This window comes from Pseudopodoces humilis, chromosome 20, assembly GCF_049639895.1.
Source record: "Pseudopodoces humilis isolate 2021_Gansu_Grassland_sample_001 chromosome 20, ASM4963989v1, whole genome shotgun sequence".
Lineage (NCBI taxonomy): Eukaryota > Metazoa > Chordata > Aves > Passeriformes > Paridae > Pseudopodoces > Pseudopodoces humilis.
Genome location: NC_142219.1, coordinates 7,663,085 through 7,684,970, shown reverse-complemented (window position 1 = coordinate 7,684,970; position 21,886 = coordinate 7,663,085). Strand labels below are relative to the sequence as shown.

General features: G+C 38.8%; 1 protein-coding gene across 5 annotated transcripts in view; it reads left to right on the top strand.

Moving 5' to 3' along the window:
* Positions 1 to 484: 484 nt before the first annotated feature.
* Positions 485 to 21,886, top strand: part of LOC102101101 (septin-2) — a 34,812-nt gene continuing 13,410 nt past the window's right edge. For 2 of the 5 annotated variants that reach the window (XM_005524376.3, XM_005524375.3), the window contains exons 1-11: positions 485 to 588; positions 5,376 to 5,427; positions 6,495 to 6,594; positions 8,004 to 8,090; positions 8,693 to 8,816; positions 13,256 to 13,390; positions 13,867 to 13,984; positions 18,565 to 18,666; positions 19,483 to 19,628; positions 20,638 to 20,721; positions 21,607 to 21,664. In XM_005524376.3, coding sequence (XP_005524433.1) covers positions 5,401 to 5,427; positions 6,495 to 6,594; positions 8,004 to 8,090; positions 8,693 to 8,816; positions 13,256 to 13,390; positions 13,867 to 13,984; positions 18,565 to 18,666; positions 19,483 to 19,628; positions 20,638 to 20,721; positions 21,607 to 21,664 — 981 coding nt within the window. In that variant the 5' untranslated portion in view covers positions 485 to 588; positions 5,376 to 5,400. Of the gene's footprint in view, positions 589 to 694; positions 714 to 2,666; positions 2,810 to 3,182; positions 3,202 to 5,375; positions 5,428 to 6,494; positions 6,595 to 8,003; positions 8,091 to 8,692; positions 8,817 to 13,255; positions 13,391 to 13,866; positions 13,985 to 18,564; positions 18,667 to 19,482; positions 19,629 to 20,637; positions 20,722 to 21,606; positions 21,665 to 21,886 lie in introns of those variants that run through there. The other 3 variants (XM_088064993.1, XM_014253888.2, XM_088064994.1) reach the window with 3 other exon arrangements.

Here is a 21,886-nt window from a genome sequence, read left to right as displayed (position 1 = left end):
GTGGTGATAGAAACCAAGGCTCTCACAGAACCAGAGGGAAAGCTGTGTGAGGAGGGAACAGCGTAGGTAAAACAAGTACCTTGGGTTTTTTGTACAACATTCGGGAGAGGAATTTGCTTCATGTGTGAATGAGCATCTGCAAACCAACCAGGCTGATGTTACATACTGCATTACAGCCAAAAAGCACTAAGTTTAAGATCGATTTTCACGCTTATCACACCAGCCAAGTTTTTCACTGAGCAGTATGGCTAAAACTCGCTGTAAGTGGAGCAGTCACAAAACTCAAGGATGTTTGGGTAGAAAACAGTAACTAAACCATTCCGTGAAGATGTGGCACTTCGGAACATGGTTTGGCAGCAGCCCTGGCCCGCGGGCCGCCATGGCCGCGCCCGGCGGGGTGGGCGGGGGACGCTCTGGCCCTCCTCTCGCTGCTCCCGGAGCCGCCTCGCTGCTGGCTCCGGCAGGGCCCGGACCATAGAGTGGCGCGGGGTAGGCGGGCGCTCTGCCGCGGTGGCTGGTGGGATGCGGGAGAACTTTGGGGCGGAGCGGCGGATCGCGGCCTGGCGGCGGGAGCGGCCGCGGCCTCAGGTGAGCGCCGGGAAGGGGCCGCGTTCCCCGCGGCGGCGGCGCCGCCTTCGCCCCCACAGCTCTCCAGGGGCTCCCCTGTGCAGGGCACAGCCTCGGCCCTGCCTCCCGCCGCCGCTTGCGGAGAGGTTTGCGGGGCCGGTGTGTGGGGACGGGAGAAGTGCACCTGGGGCAAGAACCCCGGGACGCCGCGGTCGGGCCGTTTCGCGCACACCTTGATTTGTTTCTAAAGCAAGTCAAGGATTAATTTGAGATGTGGACGAGGCCGCGGTGCTGGGGTAGCCGGAGATGCGAGGAGAGGATGGAGCAGGAAGTGCTGTCTCCACTCGGCATTCCTCGAATGCTTTTAAAATTGCAGCACCCACCGTGGGATTGCGGCTGCCGGGAGCCGGGGATGCGGCGGGAGGATGCACAGAGCGACGTGTACCTGCTTTGGCAACAGGCCGGAGCCGTGCTTTACTTTTTTTTGATCTTTAATTGTTCACGTGTAGGTCAGAGACGTCATGGTATCGTGAGACTTAAGCATGACTCTAGAACTGATTTAAATACAAACTTACCAGTTTGCTGTGCGTTGGCAGTACGTACTGTTATACTTGAGCTGTCTGGGTGCGAGGCAGAGCTGCCTATTTCCTGATGAATGATCGTGGCTTATGTGTTTATCCTTTTAATTAAAAAAAACCCTGTTTTTTACAATTATAGGTCAGTTTAACAGTGCTTTTTGACTCAGTAACTCGGCAAAAATACTGTCAAAACCTGCTTGCAGAGAAACAACATCATCCCTAAAACTAATCTACAAGAACAGTATAATTGCCTCCTTTGTGCGTTCCAAGTGACTGTATTAATTGGAAAAAAGAGTACAAAATGAAGTTGTTTAGTCATATGTTAGCGTTGAAATGGAACTTTAAATAAAACATTTAGGATTAGAGCTTTAGGTTTGTGCGTTGCTTTTTCTTGACCTTTTAAGAATAGTGCTTATACAGGTTGTTGAACTCTTGTTTGTCCTTGTTCCTTTTACTGTGCATATGTGTTCTGTTGAGTCACAGACATGTTCCAAATTTTGATGCATTCCCAGCAGTAATTGCTGTAAATTTCCTTGGTTCAAATACAATACCAGAAATCTGTAGAATTTAGGAGCTCTGAACATCAGTTCCAAGCCAGACCAGTGGCTCACACGTAGCGTGGTCTGTTTGTAAAAGTCACAGCTGGGTTCTTGCATTTTTTGTGAATTCCATGCTTGGTGGAAGTGATACAGTCATTTTCCTGAATAAAGCAGAATTGTTAGTGTGCAAAAGAGCATTCCTTCAATTGATAATATCTATTTCTAATGAGGAAAAATGAAATCACCTGCGCTTTTTGATTTAGAGGGAGTGAGGGCAGGGGGTTTCCCACAGTGGAAGTGATGACATGCCAGGAACAAAGCATTTCACACAGAACAGGCTGTGCTAGACACATTTGTTTGAGCTCAGTGAGTCACAGAATCATGCATTTTTTTCTTTTATTATTGATGTGACTCAGTATTTGACATTTCTTCCTTGGCTTTTGTAGTTCTTTTAGTAAGAAATTACAAATACTGCTGTTTTACTGACATATCTTGATGTTTCTGTCTAGTTTAAGTCTGAAAAGTGACTTCAGAATGCTGATGTTGTTGAGACCATTTCCAGCACTGGGAAACCTGTTTAAATCTGTCCGTGGCTATTAAATATTGTCAAAAAAGTATCTGAGTTATATAGTCTCCAATGGAAAGAAAGAAGCCTCATTTGAGAAATCAGGAGGGCTGTTCTGCTTTTCGAGATGGTTGTGAGGTCACTCTGAAGTGATTATTTGAAAATGTTGTTTGATGTCCTTATATGGACACACTCTTTGTACATGTTTGGTAGTGCTTTCTTTGTGCTGGTTCCTATTAAGAAGCTCCCAGTCTGCCTGTTCCTCACAGTTTATTTCTTGCATCCTGACAGGAACAAAGGAAATGACCCATTTTCCTTCCCCTCTCTTTCTCTCTTACCAGAATACTGCTCTTAGCAGAGGATGGAGTGATGGCACGTTCCAGCTGCAGCTGAACTTGGTGGCACTTTGCTCCTTTACATTGCCAACATCATATTGTTCAGGATAGGAATTTGTTTGAATCCAAAATCAAACTTTATTGTGTTATCCACTGTTCAAAACCAGATTTGGACATTCCTGTGCTGTAGTGTGTTGTCCCTTTTTTTTCTGCTCGGCCTGCTAAGTAAGGCACAGCATTATTTACAGATAAATTTTCACTGTGTTTTGCAAGTTGTTGCAAATGCATCTTATCTATGCCTTTCTCCTTGAACTGTTTTGTATGTGCTGTTTTGCTTATCTCATACTGATTGAAAGAGTACTTTGAAAATCTAAAGAAAACAGAACAGATACAGCTCTTGCTCTGATTTGCCTTAGTTGTGGGGTTTTTATTACATTTTCTTCTGGACAACTGATGAGAATTTAGATGTTAAAATTTCCAGGTGTGGGAGCTACCCAGAGTGTTGTCAGAGACTTCACATTGTTTTGATGCTTGAGTCAGCTGTGTGCAGACAGAGCTGTGGGTTTCTGTGGTCACTGATGCGCAACGGGGACTGGTCCAGCACCAAGCTCTCACTTGTGAGTAGTGCTGAGAGTGCTGTGGTTGTGTGGTGCTGTAGGAAGATTTAATATTTTGTTAATTCTGAAGTTTTGATTTGTACTGTATGGTAGAGCTTTGGGAAGGCAGCACATGGTCATCCGGGGAAGTTGTTTGGTGGAATGATTTTCGAGAAAACCTCATGAGGGCAGTATTAGGAATTGCAAAATGTCAAGGCTGAGCAACTCAGCTCCCAAATGAACCCTGGCACCTTAAGTGTTGTAGAACAGCAGGTGTTTCTGTGGGGTTTTTTGTTGTTGTTGAGGTAACTTGTAGCTAGCACATTTCTGTTCTAACAAAAGACACTGGGAAATTACTAACTGGAAGTGTGAGCTGCAGTCATGGTGTGATCAGAGCAGCTGGGCTGCTGTTGGCTACAGCAACTTTTCGGTCAGAGCAAGACACAAGGTGATGTGGTTTGCCTTGTAGGAGACAGGTTTTGTAAGCTGTATTTGTGGAACATTATTTTATGTAAAAATATTCTTTATGAGATGACAGACTAATTTTGAAGCTAAATGTGTCATAATCAGTTGACAACAATTTTGACTCTTCTGCTTTTTAATCAAGTAACTTGAGTAATGCTACAATGGCTGTGACTATACTGTCATTTCAAAGTAGAAGTAGGGAATTTGCCATACATATTGAGACCTGAATCATTCCCCCATCTCTCCTTTGTCTATGGGCAGTGGGCCTGGGTGACTTCTCTGGCATTACTGTGAGAAATGGGTCAGGTATATCTACCTTGGCACTCAGTAACTATGAGCTTTTCTAAACTTCTTGAACTATGTAACTAATTTTATTGATAAGGTGACAGCAGAGGTTTCCAAACTTAGAAACAAGATGTCAACAGAGCAATGAGTTACTTCTGTCAGTGTCTTTAAGGATCTGTGACAATGGTTGGCTGGAGGCTGGAATGAGCCTTTAGCATACTGGTCAAAGGAAAATAAGCTCTGGTTTTCAAAAACATTCTTAAGGGATGTTTTGAGGAATACACAATTAGAGGATGACAGAAGATGATTAGAATCAGGACCTCCCTATTTTCCAGGCAGTGGATGCATTGGGCTTTCATCAGTAAGCAAATAAGCTGGGTATGGGGGAAAAGTAGTTGGAGGAGGAAAAAACCAACTTTCCTTGCTTATAGGGTAGCTGGTACCTGCACAGCTGCCAGGATTTTAGATGCCTGCTGCAAGGTAATGGAAATACCATGGGAGCTGAAGATCTGTTTTCTTTAAAATTCCAAGTGGCAATTACGCTAATTTCTATGTTTCCTTCAGTCCAGAGCTTGGTGTATCTCAGCCAGGATTTGACTGTCAAACTGCCAGTCAGAAACTGCACTGTATCCTGCTAAAATGATTCCTGCTACCTAACAGGAAAGTCTGAACACACAGGTGCCTGCATAGGTCACTTCCCTGCTTTCCCAGGCCAAGAGCTGCATTGTCAACAAAGCAAGCTGTGAAGTGCTCCTGTCGCTTCTGTGTTTCCTGTCCCTACTCTGGGGCTCTGCTCTAAATGAAAGGGCCTTGCTATTGCCCTGATAACTAATCTATAGCACAGCTAACATCCTTGAGTAAAGAGATAAGGGCTTGCCAAAGTCCAGCTGTTCTGGGTGTCTGAAACTAAAGAACAAATCTCTTTTGATAGTCCTTCACACTGGCATGATTTTTTGTGTCCAGCATGGGTTAGCCAAGCGTAGTGTCCTATTCAGCAACAGCACTTTGAAGTCACTGAAAATAATGTTATGTTCTGACCCTTACCTGGGAATCGTGTAGGTGTCCTGTTCTCATGAGAATTTTTGGATGTGGTAGTAATTCCCAAATGTAATGTTTGGACAACCTTTGCATTACATTTGCCTATCTGTGAACTATCCTTCTGTAAAGAGAGGATGGGTGAAAGTTTGTTATGATACTAAATTTTAATATTTTGCATTTTAAAGGAATATTTCTGTTTTGAAATTTTTAAGTATTTAAATTAAGTACTCCTGTGATTTATTTCAGAAGGAAGACATTATGATTATGGCTTGTTTGTTCTAGTAGTCCTTAAGTATGTGACATTCATTCTGGTAGAATAAAATGTGATTGTTCCATGCAATTCATCAGTTCAAAATTAATGTAATCTTCAAGTCAGCTAACATGCACTATGGCTTTTTTTCTTCCAGTGTCTGAAACTTGAAGTGAAGAAACATGTCTCAGTCAGGTGAAAAAGTAAAGGTAAAGAGATGGCTGCATAGCCAAAATTTTGTCTAGAATCTGTTCAACTTCTGAAAACCTTTGTAGTTTTACTGAAGTGATAAAATTGTGAATGAACCTATTGCTTCAGATGTGTTTCTTAAAAGGAACTGCTTAGTAGAAACAGAGGTTGTATGTGATCCTAGTGATAGACTTTCTGGTATTCACCAGACATTCAGTCTCTGCTTACAAAGTTAAAATGGTATTTTCACCTAAGGAAATTGTGTATGACAAACATTCATTTCTAATGTTTTTGCCCACCTGGATGGGCTTTAAAAGGATTCTTAGCAAATAAATAATTACCTTTTGATTTCTCTTGTATCCCTCTACACCTGGAAGTGTATGGCATTGTAAAAAAAACTGTTTTCATCATAAACTCATCAGTGAAGAAGACATTTGGCTCCAGGTAGCCCATAGGTCCCTATATCAGGTGGCTGCAGTTCTTATTTAGGCTCCTGCTAGGTTTTCAGTCAGTGGGTAACAGATGGTGGAGCAGACTGCCCTGTTTATAGCCCAAATCTCTTTGATAAGTTTTTCAGGCATGTTTCTTTTCCTGCTTTTGTGTTAGAAGTTAAAGATTGTGAAGATAGGTGAACAACTTAACAAGCAAAAGATACATCTCTGTGTGATTTTATCTCAGTAATCCCCCCATTAGTACAATGTTCTTGTTTTTTACCTGTGAGCATATGCATTATTTTTATAGAGGATGGTAGCAGCAGACACCAAATTTGAACAGAATTTTTTATTTTGAGCTGTATTAATTCTTAAGATTCATAAGAGTGTGTTTTTGCAAGTTTGCAAACTTTTATTCAAGGGGAGATTTTTTTTTTGTGTAGCTCAAGGCACCTATCTTGACTTCTATTTTTATCAGCCCACTTGGTAAATGAGCCTTTTCAAGGTTGCAATTGCAGTAAAAATTGTTCCATTCTCTATTCTTCCTTGTGCTTTATATACCCCTGCATTTTATTGTGTAGAATCAAGTAAACTCTTTTCCAGTTTTTTAGGGGAAAAGGGATCTCATTTTTATTCAACCTTTGTTTTCTTGTCAGTTTTCCGACTCGGCAGGCTATGTGGGATTTGCTAATCTGCCCAACCAGGTTCACAGGAAATCTGTGAAGAAGGGCTTTGAATTCACACTCATGGTGGTTGGTAAGTTCCTTAAGTATTCTTGACTGTTACACAACATTTCTTTCACATAGATGTATGCATCTTCCTACTTAGCAATTGACTGTTACACAGTAGAAAAAGCTTTGAGCCTCTATACACTTTCTAATTACATCTGTTACTATTTTGTCATGTTTAGTAGGAGGGAGTATTTATAGTTATTAAAGATGATGAGTGGAAGAAAGGACACTTCTGCATTCCTGATTCATCATCAGATGACAGGGGTAGTTGTTTAATCTTTCTTTTGCTCTTGTTTCCCCATTGAAGGCACGAATGCACACAAGTATCTTGCTGTTGAAATGGTGATGCTGCTGTTGTGTTTTGTGCTCTTCTGTACTGACTCACTCTGGTGTCAGAGATAAACCTGTAATTTGCCTTTTCTGTCAATGAGCACCTCTGAGACTCTGATGGAGAGTCCTTTAAGCACAAAGCTCTCCCAGGTGATGTGTTGAATTGTGTATGTGCAAAGGGAGTCCACAGTACTGTCACCCTTTTGTAGCACTTAGTGAAAAATGAAAATGTACTCTGTAGTACCATTTGGGATTACTTGGTGACAGTATTCAGCAGTGTTTGTGAGATATATAGGTAATTTGTGATAATTGTAGAGTTCTTGCGTCATGTAGTTTGTGATGAGAAATACAGATAACTTTTTCATCTCTAAGATCAGGTTAGTAGCATCTAAAATAATATGGCCAGTTGGTCTAAATGTTGACTCCTTTGATTCCTTGAGTTAGGAAATAAGTGATTTTTTGAAACTCAGATTTAGTAGTTAAATGTACATGTTTAACTTTGTTACTTAGATGTGGGACAAAGTTTTTATCATTTTAAGTTACAGAATTATGAAACTTCTCAGGTGAATTTTGAATAATTTGTTTTATCATTTTCAGTTTCATAGAACCTATATGGGCTTAACTGTAAGGGTGCAAACTTGACTATTAGTTTAGGATTGCTTTACTCATTTGTCTTCCCAGCAGTATTCCAGATTCAATTTCTAGCTTAGGAAAGCCTTCAAGCTCTCAGAATTTTTTAGCAGGAGAGTTACAGCTCCTGATTTTGTAAGTTTAAATGAAAAAAACTGTAATTTCTCTTAAGTAACTGAACTATCTCTAGATCTATAGTCCAAATGCTGTGTGACCTTTCAGCTTTTATTGTGACATCTGTTACAGCAAACTTACAATTTTCACGTAACATTTATGAAAACACTGGGGGCTATTTTCCGGTGTTTTCAAAGTGCTTAGCTGAACCTTTGATGTTTCTATATCAAAAGCTAGGGTGGATCCTGATGAACAAATTATTTTTCCTCCATAATGTGGGCTTGGAGGAAGACAAGGTGCTTTAAAAATCTTTGAGTAAAAAGTGTATATGCTTAATAACCTGAATTATTTTGTTTGTAGGTGAGTCTGGCTTAGGAAAATCCACTTTAATTAACAGTCTGTTCCTGACTGATCTTTATCCAGAACGTTATATTCCTGGAGCTGCAGGTAAATGTGGTTTTGCAGTTCCTCCAGCACATTCCACCCTATAAAATTTCATGGTCTTTCAATTAATATTACTTCATTCTTCACACATTACGCCACTTTGTCATGCTGTATTTAAATTTTCTAAATTATGTTTTGTCCAGCTGTCATTTTCTTATTTAGATTTCCTTTCAAAGACAGCTTTTGTTTCTTTATCAGCTGCTATTAAAAAAAACACCTCCCAAACCTTTTAGGTATCAATATACCTAAATGTGGTTTTTCTCTAATCACCATTTCTTCTTACTGCTTTTTGTCTGTAGTGCCTTAAATCCTGGTTGGAGGTGTAAATAACATTTTGACAAAGACTCTATTGTGCTTTTGAGTATTATGATTTTATTTTTGCATATTGTCATAAGTAAACCCATGTTTTAGTTCATTGTTCCTTGTTTACTTACAAAAACATGGTGTTAAAATCTGCTTACTACTTTGCATATTTTGATAAAATAGTTTATGTCATGCAGGTTACAACACACTTGAGCTTGCAGTTTCTCCTCTATTGCTCTCTCCTGTGGGGTCTCTGCAGGAACTGATAGGCAAATAACAATCCAAATATTCCTTTATTTTAGAGAAAATAGAGAGAACAGTTCAAATCGAAGCTTCTACAGTAGAGATAGAGGAGCGAGGGGTGAAGCTGCGTTTAACTGTAGTTGACACACCAGGATATGGAGATGCCATTAACAGCCAGGACTGGTATGTGTGTAAATACTGCTTTGTTAATAAAGTGTGTGTCTCACACAAACACTATTCTAGTGTGTCTGGTACTTTCTTCAACTTCCAGTTTCAATTTTCTAAACACTTTTGATGCTTTTAGAAGTTTTGTAGGCTGTGTCTATGGTTCTGCTGCAAAATTAACAGCCTCTCCTTCAAAAAGTTTCTCTGAGCACTGCAGTCAGCTTTTTGTTTCTGTGGTCATTCCAATAGGACAAAATTCTGGTGAGGGGAAACTTTTTGTCTTTTACTTTCTGTGTCTCTGGTCCATCCAGTTTCCATGTTTTTGAGACAATTAATTTCATTCCCTGTCCTCTATATTCATTACCAGCAATTTGGGTGGAACTGGTGTTATTTTATGAAGTTACCACTTGGCTCTCTCTGGTCTAAATATTACCAATGATCTTTAACGGATGAAATAATTGTCAGCAGATACAGTGGAAAATATATGTAATTGCTTTGGCATAGTGATTACAAAGAAGCAAATTTATAAAGCAGCTAGAAAGGAAGGGGACAATTTGTAACAAAGTTAGAATTGCTAACTTCATCAATGTAGTTTCCAAATGATCCCGTTCAGGCAATTCTCTTTAACTGTGGAAAGCTGATGAATTTTTTCAAATGAAGATGAGATATCCTTACTGGGATGCTTCTAGTGTCAGTGGATTAAAACTTTGAATTTTCACATGGTTGTCTTTTAAGAAGTACTAACAATATTTATTTTACTTAGTTGTTAATTTTGTTGACACTTTATTTGTGGTGGTGGTGGTAATCCCAAGGCAAACAAGGAGCACTGTGCAGAGAAATGGAGCACAAAGCTAATGCAGGTTGACTTGAGTACTTCACTATAAGTTAAAGACCAGGAAAGAGAAAGTAGCAGATAAAATAAACATATATAATGCTAATAGAACGTTTTGCAATCTTTCATTGACAGATTGATGTATCTGCAGTGTTCTTATTATCAGACAGTTTTTCTCTTCTTTCTATGGTGTAGATGTAGGAGCACACAGCAAGAATGAAGGCAGTGAAGTTCTGTAATATACTAAATGAAAGTCTGAAAGTGAAGCTCTAGTGAGATTTTTATTTTCCTTCCACTTTTCCTACTTTAGTAAGTTGAAAAAAGTTGAACTCTTGGAACAACACAAAGACATCTTTTTGGGCTGCATCATGGTCTTGCTTATTTTGTGCACTGTTGACTAGAGCTTCCTTCCGCTGGAGCTGAGAGCTCTGCAGCCTGTGCATTGTGTTATAGAGAGCTCTTCCTGTTGATTGTGTTCTAATGCCCTTTGTTTATTCTGCTCAGATGTTTCTTAGAGACCTACGTGTTCAGATTTTCCCCTTTCTTTTTGGACCTTTTCTGAATAGAATCATTCTGTGGTGATTCAGACCCGAGTAGAACAATTTATATGTAATTTTCTCTGATGAATCTGGAACATCAAATATGCTACAGGAGCAAATAGCACTTACATCCTACAAAATAAAAAGATGCAGTTAATGATATCTCTTCAGTCTGCTTATGTCACTTGAAAAGTCTTTCAGCCGTGGCAAGTGTCATTTTGACGAAGTATGTTAATCTTTACAGGATATCTCAGGGACTTGGATGGACAGACCCTTTGTTTTGAACTGTAGTTAAGATTAACGCATTGCAACCACCTTCCTTCCTTGGTAGTTCAGAGGAAGGAGCAAGTTCATGTTCTTGAACTTACGTTTATGTTCAGGAGCATTTGCTGCAGTCGTGGTTCACTGGTAGATAGTGCTGATCATAATCCAAGGTTTATAAAGCTCTTTTTTTTAGGAAGGCTGTAATTTGTGCAGACTATTTTGAGGTGACAAATTTTACTAAGGCTAATTTTGAACACAGGTAAATCAAACCGGCACAATGTCTCTAGGAGGCAGCAATCACTGGGAGTGTTTCAAATATTGTTCTCCTGAGTAGGTTCCTAGTGGCTTTTAGTCACTGTGCATTGATGAAAGGGCTAAATTTTAGAGTTTGACTTTCATGGATGGGAGCTGAGGTAGATTTTTATGTATTTTTTGTCAAAGAAAAAGGACTGATAAGGATTTCATGCTACTAGGAGTGTGCCCAGGAGGTCCACTGGGTTTGAAAAACAATGGTGTTGGACTGGGAAATGATTTGTTATAGATTTAGTACAACACATTTTCTGAAGCAGAGTAATTCTTGTTTTCTGGATGCTGCTGTACTTAAAACAATATGAAAAGAAAGGTGGAAGTGAACCACGGTTAACTGTGGTGATTTTCTTTAAGATTCTGTGCGAAGCTTTAGTGCTGGCTGGAGTTATGTACTTTAGAATCAGACCCACACCTAGGATTGCTCATGGCATCAGTTTAGGGGTGTGTTTGGAGAACAGCAAAATTCCTTATGGTGGGAGGTTTGACGCATTCAGCATCTTTCAATGTGTAAGTACATTGGGATCATGAGAGAAGCATGTCCTTAAAATATCTTTCATGAGGAGAGAGGGGATCTAATCAGGAGAGGAAAAAAATGCTTGATGCTTAGATTTGCTTTGATATCTGTCCTCAAAAAAGTGGTTGACAAAACCAGACTACAGGTGAACTTGTTAGGTATTGCTGATCACACTCTTTATTTCATCTTGCTTGTGGTGTCACGGGTCATTCTTTGATAGCTGCTCTCTGCTCTTCGGCTGCTACTAAATTCTTCTTGTTTAGTTTTTTTTAACTGACTAAGGTTATATTTTGTGGGTTTTGGCAGCTTGGTAATATTGTTCATTTTCTCCCAGTGGGCTTAAATGCAGTGTTTGCGTTGTTTGCTGTTACAATACAGGATGTGCTATCTCCTAAGTAATGACAGCACTGTGGTATAAGCCAGGTGTTTCCCGGAAGTCAGGAGATACAGGACACCAACACCATATTTATATGGAAAAATTATAGCTGTTAGACCTAGAAAACTGCACGTAAACTAATCACATTGCCAGAGAAATGTGTGATAGTTCTTTCCTATTGTTAGTGTTTGGTTTCTGTCCTAATATTTGTATGTCTTTAGTCTTGTGGCCTTTTACCAGCTAAGAGAAGTAGTGAAGATTAACAGGAACAAAATCCATTTTGATGTGTCTCAGCATGTTTAGGTATTAAGTTGCTGTTTCCTAATGAGTAGCACTAAGGTCAAAACCCAATAAATTCCATCTTTTGCTTTGTTCTGTATATTCTGTAATATGACTAAGAACAGCCAAATCTTGCAGTGATGTAAGCATGTGTATATATATTCTACTGTGGATTTATTCCTTCTCAATCCAAAAGCCAAAAGAGAATCAAATTCCCTCCATCGTTCTTGTTACTTTCTTTTCTTATCTCCTTTGCAGCTATGCAGCCCTGTGTCAAACATTGCTGCCTATTGCAGTGTTTGCCAGCATTCTGTGTTCATTTTCCAGATTATTAATTTGTTTGTCTGTTATCTGCTCTGTTTCCTCCATAAATGTCTCTCAAGTTTGTGCTATCTCAGCAACAGAAGTATGGACGTTCCTGTTTCTCAAGTTAAGCTTTCTGTTTAGTTTTTTCTCAAGTAGTTTAAGACATGTTCATGATAGACAATCATCTGCCTAACCTTATCTACGTCAGCTGTTCATTTCCCTTCCCTGCAGTACCTAATATAAAGTGTCCTTTTATATTAATGGTGTTTGCAGATGTCTGCATGCTCTGGAATAGCTTAAAATGATCTTCTTAGTTATGCATTGTGTTTTCTTTTCTCTCTAGTCACTGCTCTCTGTGTCTGATTAATCTATGTGATCAGATTTTGTGCTCATTTACTTCTTTGTAGGAAATGTTTTAAGTTGCCTTGAACTAAGGAATTATTTTTCTTTGCTGACAGAAAAGAATTCTGTAAGGTAACAAAAATAGCTTAATAAATCATGTGATGCTTGAGTGCATGACTTGCAAATGTATTTGTACTTAATTCAAACAGACTAGAATACCAGAATTTTCATAGGTAACTATAGAAACCTGGCTCTAGGGTCAGGATTGTAAATCAAGAGGATATCCGGGATATGTCATTTGTCAACTGGTTTAAAAACAAATCTTCAGCCCCTACCCCCAGAAAAAAAGGCAGAAAATCCTCAATCTTCTGTTCCTGTGTTGTCTCAGCACAGAGTGTTTTTTTCTGAGCTTGCTCTTGAACTTTTTATCCAGTGAACAGAGTAACACTTGAAACTGGCTCCAGGCATAAGTTGACACTTGGTGGTTGTTATGATAACACCCTTTTGCATTATCAAAATATTTTTCCTCAGTACTAGATAAAATGCTAGGAAGTTGAATTTTTTGTAACAGTAGTGTTTTTAATAAAAGTGTGTTTCTCCTTCTGTTCTTACCTTTTCATGATTCTTTCCTTATTATTTAAATATTTAAAGCTGATGTAAGATGCCTCTCTTTCTCCCCCCCCTCCCATACCGCAGCTTCAAAACAATTATTCACTACATTGACAACCAGTTTGAGCGATACCTGCATGATGAGAGTGGTCTGAACAGGCGCCACATCATAGACAACAGAGTCCACTGCTGCTTCTACTTCATCTCTCCTTTTGGGCATGGGTAAGAAAAAGCTTGAGCTTTGGTATTTTAAGGTGTTGTACCTTCATAGCAGTTCATAAATCTGTTCATTACTTGAACTGGTAACTTAGCAGTAATGTTAATTGAGTTACCAACCTGTCCATTAGCCAGTGCAATTAAAACAGTCTTTGGAGATTAGTGCTCTCCTTTACTTTGTCCCCTTTTGCATTTAATATTGTCTCAAGGCAGTCACTACTGCATTGTTCATCACCCAGCAACATAAATGTTTTTAATATCCTCTTCATTGTATAGTGACAATTTTAATTACAATTTCAACTTTGCGCAACCAAGTTGATAAGCAAGGGCATTAAGCTTAATGGCTTAATTTATTATGAAAATATTTTTTATGTGTACATTTGAAGTAAATAGCTTTTAATACATTTGATCTGTTATAAAACAAACAACACAAGACCCCATGCCTATTTTAAATCTTTTTTTTTTTCCCTGCTTGTTGGCAGACTGAAGCCATTAGATGTAGAGTTCATGAAGGCTCTTCATGGAAAAGTCAACATTGTCCCTGTGATTGCCAAGGCTGACACCCTGACGCTGAAGGAGAGGGAGAGGCTGAAGAGAAGAGTAGGTCTAACACTTGATCATGAGAACAGAGCAACCCATACAATATTAAAGCCAAATATAAAGTAACTTCAAACTGAAGAGGGGTGAATGATATTGGCCAAGGACTTAATCTTCCAAAAGTGTGAAGTGGGAAATCTTCACTGAGGTCTGGTGTGCTTTCCCAGTTACACTTGCTAAGAATGTGGCTGTTCTTGGCTCCATGTCTCTTTGCAAAGCAGTGCACCCAGTAGGGCAGGTTTTAAGCAACACGGCTTGTAACAAGGGTTCAGACAGTCCTGAAAGGAGAAGTGGAGATGTTTCAGACTGATTCTCTGAGAGCTGTGGCCTTGAGTGCCCCTTAGTGCTGGGAGTGCATTATGTGTGTTCTGAGGGCATATCTTTAGTTTCATCCAGAAGGGTTGTGTGCGCTGCTGTGTGGTTTGTAGCAAAATGTGGTTGGAAACTATATAAATAAGTGCACCCATGGTACAAACTAAAACATTAATACAGAGACAGGACAGTTGGGTTAATATATGAGCAGGGTGCTTTTGTGGCTCTGTTGTTACAGGAAAATGCATGTCATTGTGTGAACATTTTTTCTGCAGGGTTTTCTGTTCATCTGAAACACTAGGACATACTCAGGGTTGCAGTGGAGACCATCTGTCTTTCCAGACAGTGGTTCTAAAATCATTCTTTGCTTTGCGAGGTTTATTTGGTGTCTTGAAATTTTGTTTATCGGCAAACCTTTCCAAGACAGCCCAGCTTTTGCCAGATATGACATTGTAGTGAATTAAATAGAATTATGTTAATATTTGTGGTTGTACAACTCTTTAACCTTAAATTGAATTTCCATTTTATCTCATCATCTGAGCAATGAATGTAAATATTAAATCTGTTCCGGTTTATTCTCTTTGAGAATGACTTCATGCACCTTGTAAAAGGAATGGGTAGGTGGTGTGTTTATATTATATATGCTTAGAGGTGGCCCAGTAAAATTTATTGAGATCATAAGCTTTTCAGGTTCAATTGACTCAAAACCAATACAATAATTTGTAAAGTCTACCTGGTTTGAACCCTACAAAGCCTATGAATTTTTACAAATTTAATGACTTAATGTAATGTAGTAATTTTGACTTCTAAATTGCAGTCTATATTTTACACCAGAGTAAACCTTTTTATGGTAGGATATCTTTTATATTACATTTTCATGCAGGGCATAATAATTGTTTTGATTGTCACCCTGTGACTTCCTTTAGGTCTTTAGAATGTTTATTGGATCTTTATTCCAAGGGTGTTTGTGTTGGGAGTATTCTTCTATTTTCTTTAGGAGGGACCACAGTTTTATTTAACTGGGAAAATAGTATAGATTAAAATCATGCTTGCAAAGCAGCACATTAGCTGAACTTCACCTAAATTCTGAGGATTTGTTTGGAACTTTTTTGACTGAACCAGTGCCACAGTAGCAGATGCAGCCATGGTTTGTGTGGGTGTGTAAAGAACTACAATTTGACAAGGTGAGGTACTTCTGGCATTGCTACTGTGTTTTATAAAGCTCAGTGATGTAAGAAAACTTGTCCAAGAAAAGGAACGAACCCTTCATAGCTGAGAAAATTAAAAGTGGGGACAGTTGTGACTGTATGAACCTTGTCTGCAATGCAGGCAAACATCCACTGAGGAGGGGAGGAGATACTTGTACAGAAATGAGCAGCTTGATGGTGAACCAGCTGAAAGGAGGAAGGAAATTTTAAAAAGTTCATTCCTTGAGACTAGAAGGATCTTGCTGGGAGAAATTCTGTCCAGGAATTCTGAGTTTTTAATTTTGTATTATAACAAATACGATAAAGCAATGGCTGGTGCACTGCATTAAAATTGAAAGAACTCATAGGGAAATGATAAAGCAAAAATGTGGCTGATTGTGCAGGTTTTATTGCTTTTCCTTTTCTGTTACTCTGCTGACTTTGTGAAAGATTTTTATCTCACATAGTTTGTGAAGCTGCTACTTTTTATAAAACCCCCTGTATGTATATGTATCTTTCACCAGTGTACTTCAGGCACGGTGTTCATAGTTGCTTATTTTTTGGTTCAGCATTTGGGAGCAGAATGATATTGAGAGATTTGAAGGAGGCATTTAAGTGGAACATGAATTATTTTAAAATAGAATTCACGGGGAATTTAACTTTTAACTAACTAATCTTTAAACCAGTCTGGACTTAGACATATGGACACCACATTTATGCACTGGCTAAGTACGAGAAGATGAAGGGCATCTGTAGTCTGAGGGAGTGGTTAGGGAGCAGGTAAACAAGTTTTCATTATTTTTATACTTCTGGCAAAGGTCACTCTGCAAACTGAGTTTATATTAAGTCAAATGTATAATGTGCTTCCAAAGCTTTGAAAATCAAAGCTACTGTATATTGTTCTAACTCAAAGCATCTTGGCCAACACAGTCTCTAATCAAGAATAGGAATCAAAGTCCTGCTTTGCTGACGCAGCTTGAAGTCTTACTTTTTTTAGATGTTTCTGCCATTTGGCCGTCAATCTGAAGTAAAATGTTTTTGTTTTGCCGCTATGGACTAAGCAGCAAGATTAGCTTGTGGTGCTTGCAAAGGAAACCCAGCTTGGAGTAATTCCTGTTTGGGCTTTCTGGAATTCAAAGTTATTTTTTAAAACTCTTGAGTGGGAAGAAATGCACGACAGTTTCACAAGCTGTGCCATGCGAGGCTGCTAAGGAAACATGCTCAAAAGAATGACTTCATGCGAGGGGAACTAATATTTTGACTTTTTTTTTTTATTTCCCATGGGAAGGCTAATCTTTAGGAACACAGAATCCTCTGAGGCCAATAAAATTCAGATTTGAAGAAGCAAAATGCTGTTTCATTGTTAGGAGCATAAAATACAGTTTGTTTTTATTGCAATTCTTTTTCCTTTCAGGAAAGCACTAGGTTTAACAGCTGTAATATATTATTCTAGCACCCCTTGCTGTCGGCTTTCCCGTTATTGTTCCACTTGCATTTTATCTCAAAGATCTCAGCCAGGTTAAATGTGCTTTCTTGTCTTATGCAACTACTTAAAGGCATGGAACTGCAGTGCTGCCCCACCCATCCCAGCTGTGCATCTTTTATTGTCATTTGGTGACAGTTCAGATCTCTTTCACTTTGAAAAACAGCAACAGCATCCACTGATTTAAAGGTCACTATGTGAATGTCTCAATTGCTTATTGGCAACACACCCAAATTTCTTTTCTCTCTATAAAATACTGCTCTCTGTGTAGGTGGGGGCTTGTAGCACTTTACTCAGTGCGCGCGCGTGCGTGAGTGCGGGGGATGTTTATATACCTGGCAGGAAAACATTGTCGGGGAACAGCTGTGGCTCATACGTGGGCTTTCCTTTGCTAATGGTCTGGAGAATTGTTTTCTTTTAAACACCTGTTTAGTAACCAAGTTCTGGTTGGACAATTTTCATTTATACTGTAGCTGTTGGTTGCTGTCATGACAGACGATGGAGGAACCCAGCAATACTCAGAAAGGGCTCATTAAGACCTCTCTATTTGAGGTCTGCTGTTTTGCTGCTACAAAGTTAATCTCCAGTTGTATACACAGTAATGGCATCACAAGTCTTTACATAGTCTCTTCTAATTATTTTTACCACTATGTTAATACTCTCCCTGAATTTGCCCAAACTTTGTCTATGCTGAGAGTTCATTCAGCAGGGCAGCTGTGTGGTTCAGTGCTCTTGGTGGGGTTAACAGTTGCTGCTCTAGGAAGTTTGCACAGTTCCCCTTTTCTGCTGAAACGTCCAAGATCCCTTTGGAAAGAGTCATTGTGGAATCTCATAATTCTTCATGCTCTCTCTCCTTTTACCATCACACTTCCTTTACTGAAAGTGGCTTCTGTCAGTGCATTTGATGCAGTGACAACAGCTGACTTAAGTATATTCAGTAGTCTGGCAGCAGAAACATTCTCTTTGGTTTTGAGAAAGGAATTGACTTGTGCCACCTTTTGAAACTGTCAGAGGCCTGGATTTATGCTGGCTGCTCACCCCTGCAGTGATTTCATTAGGAAAAGAATGTGCCCAGGAATAGAGATACTGTATTTTTTATGTTAACCTCAGATATTAATGCCAAAGAAAACTGTTTAAGAACAGGGTCTTTTTCTTAGTGATTTTTAAATTACTTTCTCCAGTTTAAGTAGATAATAAATTTTTATCTTTTTTTATTCAAGAGGCAATAGGCATCTTCTGCATTTTTGAACATATCAAATGCACAAAAACATAATTTGACATGGGGTGAATGGTTTTGATTCTGCAAGTAATGAATTCCTTCTTGTTACTTTTACTCTCTTTTTGTATTAACCTCACTTTGCTTCTGTATTCGCTTTGTAAATCTTCTTGCATTTTTTAATGATTTACTTGCTTTGTTTTCCAAAAATACATTTATCTTTTGTGCCTTTTGAAAAAATCTTCAAGCCTGTGTTATTTTGCAGTTTGGACACTGAGTCAGGTGAATATTTGTAATAGATTAGTTAATCAATTTCATATATTTTTAACTGAATGCCTGTTCAATGAAGTAAGAGTATTATTCTTTCTTTTTTGCAAACTTTCAGGTTCTGGATGAGATTTCTGAACATGGCATTAGGATTTATCAGCTCCCTGATGCAGATTCTGATGAAGATGAGGAGTTTAAAGAGCAAACTAGAGTTTTAAAGGCAAGTTTCACTCCTAGTTTATCATTTTGCTGCTGTAGTTCTTCAATCTACAACATGCCTAAAGGTATTTTATTCCTTCTATGTGGTCAAAAATTTCAGTTTCCTTTGTATGTTGACTCTGAATTATAATCCCTTTTATTCCAGTCTCTGCTTCATCAGAATTCCAAGTGTAGTGTGTCATGACTTTCTCTTCTTTTTTCTTTTAAGTGTAAACCACTGTTCACAATGAACTATTATATGCAGTCTGTTCTCTGACTCAAACGTTTTAACATGTGAGCAAGGAAAGAAATTGTGTGTGTTATAGTTGCTGTACTAATTAACAACTTGCCTCGTGTTAAAGCAGATAATCAAGGTTTTACTGAAGTGATTTCCTCTTTGTGCTTGCAAAGGTGTTTGAAGAATGTGTCTGAAATTCTCTTTCTAGCTACTTCACTCTGCATCTGAAGTATGTTTCTGTTGGCTGTTCTCCATGCATGATGTTATGTCAGATGACACATTATGCCCAAACTGTACTTGAACAACAGTCAAGTGTTCCTAAAATGAAGCGTCATTTCCTTCTGGGCCTCTGTTAAAACAAATTGATCCGAACAAAGCTACAGGTGCTCATAAGGAGAGGTTGCATAGCCTAGAATGGGATTTGTTGGTTTTCTGATGTGAGAGGGTTTTAGTAGAGAGTGTTTGTCAACATTTCTTTCCCCCCCCCCCTTGCCTGTTACTTGAATCTTTGTGCTTTCTTTAAAAGAAAGACAAAAGCAAAATACAAAAACTAACCGGCCAAAAATCACAATAGTAACTTGTTTTTTCTGTCTCAACTAGGCTAGCATTCCCTTCGCTGTTATTGGATCCAATCAACTTATTGAGGTGAAGGGGAAAAAAATCAGAGGCCGCCTGTATCCCTGGGGAGTTGTTGAAGTTGAAAATCCAGAGCACAATGATTTCCTCAAGCTGCGCACAATGCTGGTGTGAGTAATGGTAAAATGATCCCATCTCCTGTGGTGATGTAACTGCCACAATGACTTAAAACCTATAGCAACATTAATTCCTTAATTTAAAACTAGCTCTGATGGCAACACAGTTACATTTTAGTCCCCTGCAGCTTATTTTGCTGCTGTACCCTCTGATCTCTGAATTCAGACAGTATTTTCTATATTTTATGTTGCCAGATATATGTGATGGTTTTATGCCTTATGTGAACTGATCTGATGGCTGTACATACCCACTGAAGTTTTGTTGTAGTGCAGTTGGTGGGGCAGAGGGGCTTTTAAAATACTCTTCAAAGTGAAGAATATTCCAAAAGCAAAGTGCAATTTTCTTGGCAGTATGGAAATCCTTTGTTAAATATGATACCCCACCCCGTTATGATTTTAGCCAATACGGATATTCTGCCTGCGTAAATGGTTTTAAGCGTTTTTTTTAAAAAACGATGTTTTGCTATTGTTGGAAATGAATTCCGTTGTCATTCCAAATTCAGTCTGCACTGGGCAGGGATTGCCCTCTGCTGGGCATTGGGAGTAAGCAGATTTTCCTTTTTTTTCTTGGCAATTGGAAATTGTTAAGCAATGTCAGCTGTTGCGTGAACCAAGCAGCTCCACCTAGTTCCCAGTTACAAATTATATTCAAAGCACTTTAGAGTAATAAAATACTTTTGGAATACTTTTGGAATTCAAGTATCTTTCTGAACAACTGTCTTTGCAAGGTTCTTAATACTGCAAAAACTGGTATAAACAACTCATCTGAAATAATTAATGACCACAAGAGAAGGACAGCATATTTTGGGTCTTTGAATAATATTGGTGGGACACTTAGAAATTAATTAAAGATCAGTGAACTTGAAAGCAGAGTTCTGGCTGGCTTGGTCTGTGAGGATTTACTTTTCTGGTAAATACATACATTAGATAAAACAGAAACAGGAGATAAAAGGGTGTTTTTTCCTGAGAATGACAGTGTTCAATAGCCCTTTGCATGTTCTAGGACGCACATGCAGGACCTGCAGGAGGTGACCCAAGACTTGCACTATGAGAACTTCCGATCTGAGAGGCTAAAACGCACTGGCAAGTAAGTGTGTGCTGCCCCTGGGCTCTGCTGCTCCTCACTGCCCACTGACAGAGGACTTCCTCTTCCTCCTAATCCCACCTGTAAACAATTATTTCTGATGAGATTTCAGTCTGTGGAATTCTGAAATTTGAATGAAATGTGCTTCTTGAAGAGGAATATCTAGCAAAGTGCTGTGCTTATAAACAGCTTAAATTTCCTCTTCTCTATGCTTCTGATTGGAATGTGCAGGAAGAAGGTGCCTGCAAGCAAGATAGATATTATGCAATGATGTCTGCTTGAAGAAAATGAACATTAGCGGGCAAATTTAATTAGGCTCCAGTTTATTTACTTAGGGAAGTATTACCTCTCTTGCTGCTTCATATGTTGCTAAAGAGAGAAGTTTAGACCAATCAATCTCTTCTGATAATTTGTGTGTTTTTATAGAGTTTGTTATCTCTTTTTTAATTCTTGGCAAGTCCTTGGCAACTTAATGCAAAAAATCCACATCTACCTTTGCTGCATCTTTTTGGATAGCAGATAGCTTCAAGTATTCAGCAAAGCATTTTGATGTTAAAGAAGAAAGGAAATAGCCTACTTACCTTTTTAGTGGTTGATTTTTGTACCATGGATAGACTGTGAAGGAAATGTCTTAATTAAAGTAAAAAATTCCATATAGCAGTAAAGAAATCAAATTTTAAGAAATGGAGAGTGAATAGCAGGAGTCTTTGAGGTAAAAATGGTCTTTTACAAAAGGGAAGCATGATTTTAAAAATGTCCTAATTTTCCCTGTATGGAAGAATGTAGACTTTGATGATGTTATATTAATTGGAATATGAGTCTTGAATCTGTTTTTTGAGATTTTTCCTTCTGTATTTTATGCTGTCAATGTACTCTTTTCTTCAATAGGCCTGTTGAAGAGGAAGTGGTAGACAAGGATAGAATCCTCCAGCAGAAAGAGGCTGAGGTAAGAGGAACTTTCTAAAACTTACTCTTTAATATAACATGCTATGTTCCAATTTCAGTCTTCTGCATCAGCTACTGCCTGTAGCAGGTAGGATGGGAGTTGTGGAAAATGACAGACCTAACCTGACCATACAAGTTGCTCTTAGTGTTTTATTTATAGTAGTAGTGTGTCCACTCTTGGTTGTGGGCAGAATATTTATCACTTCTTGTTTGGGTGCTAATT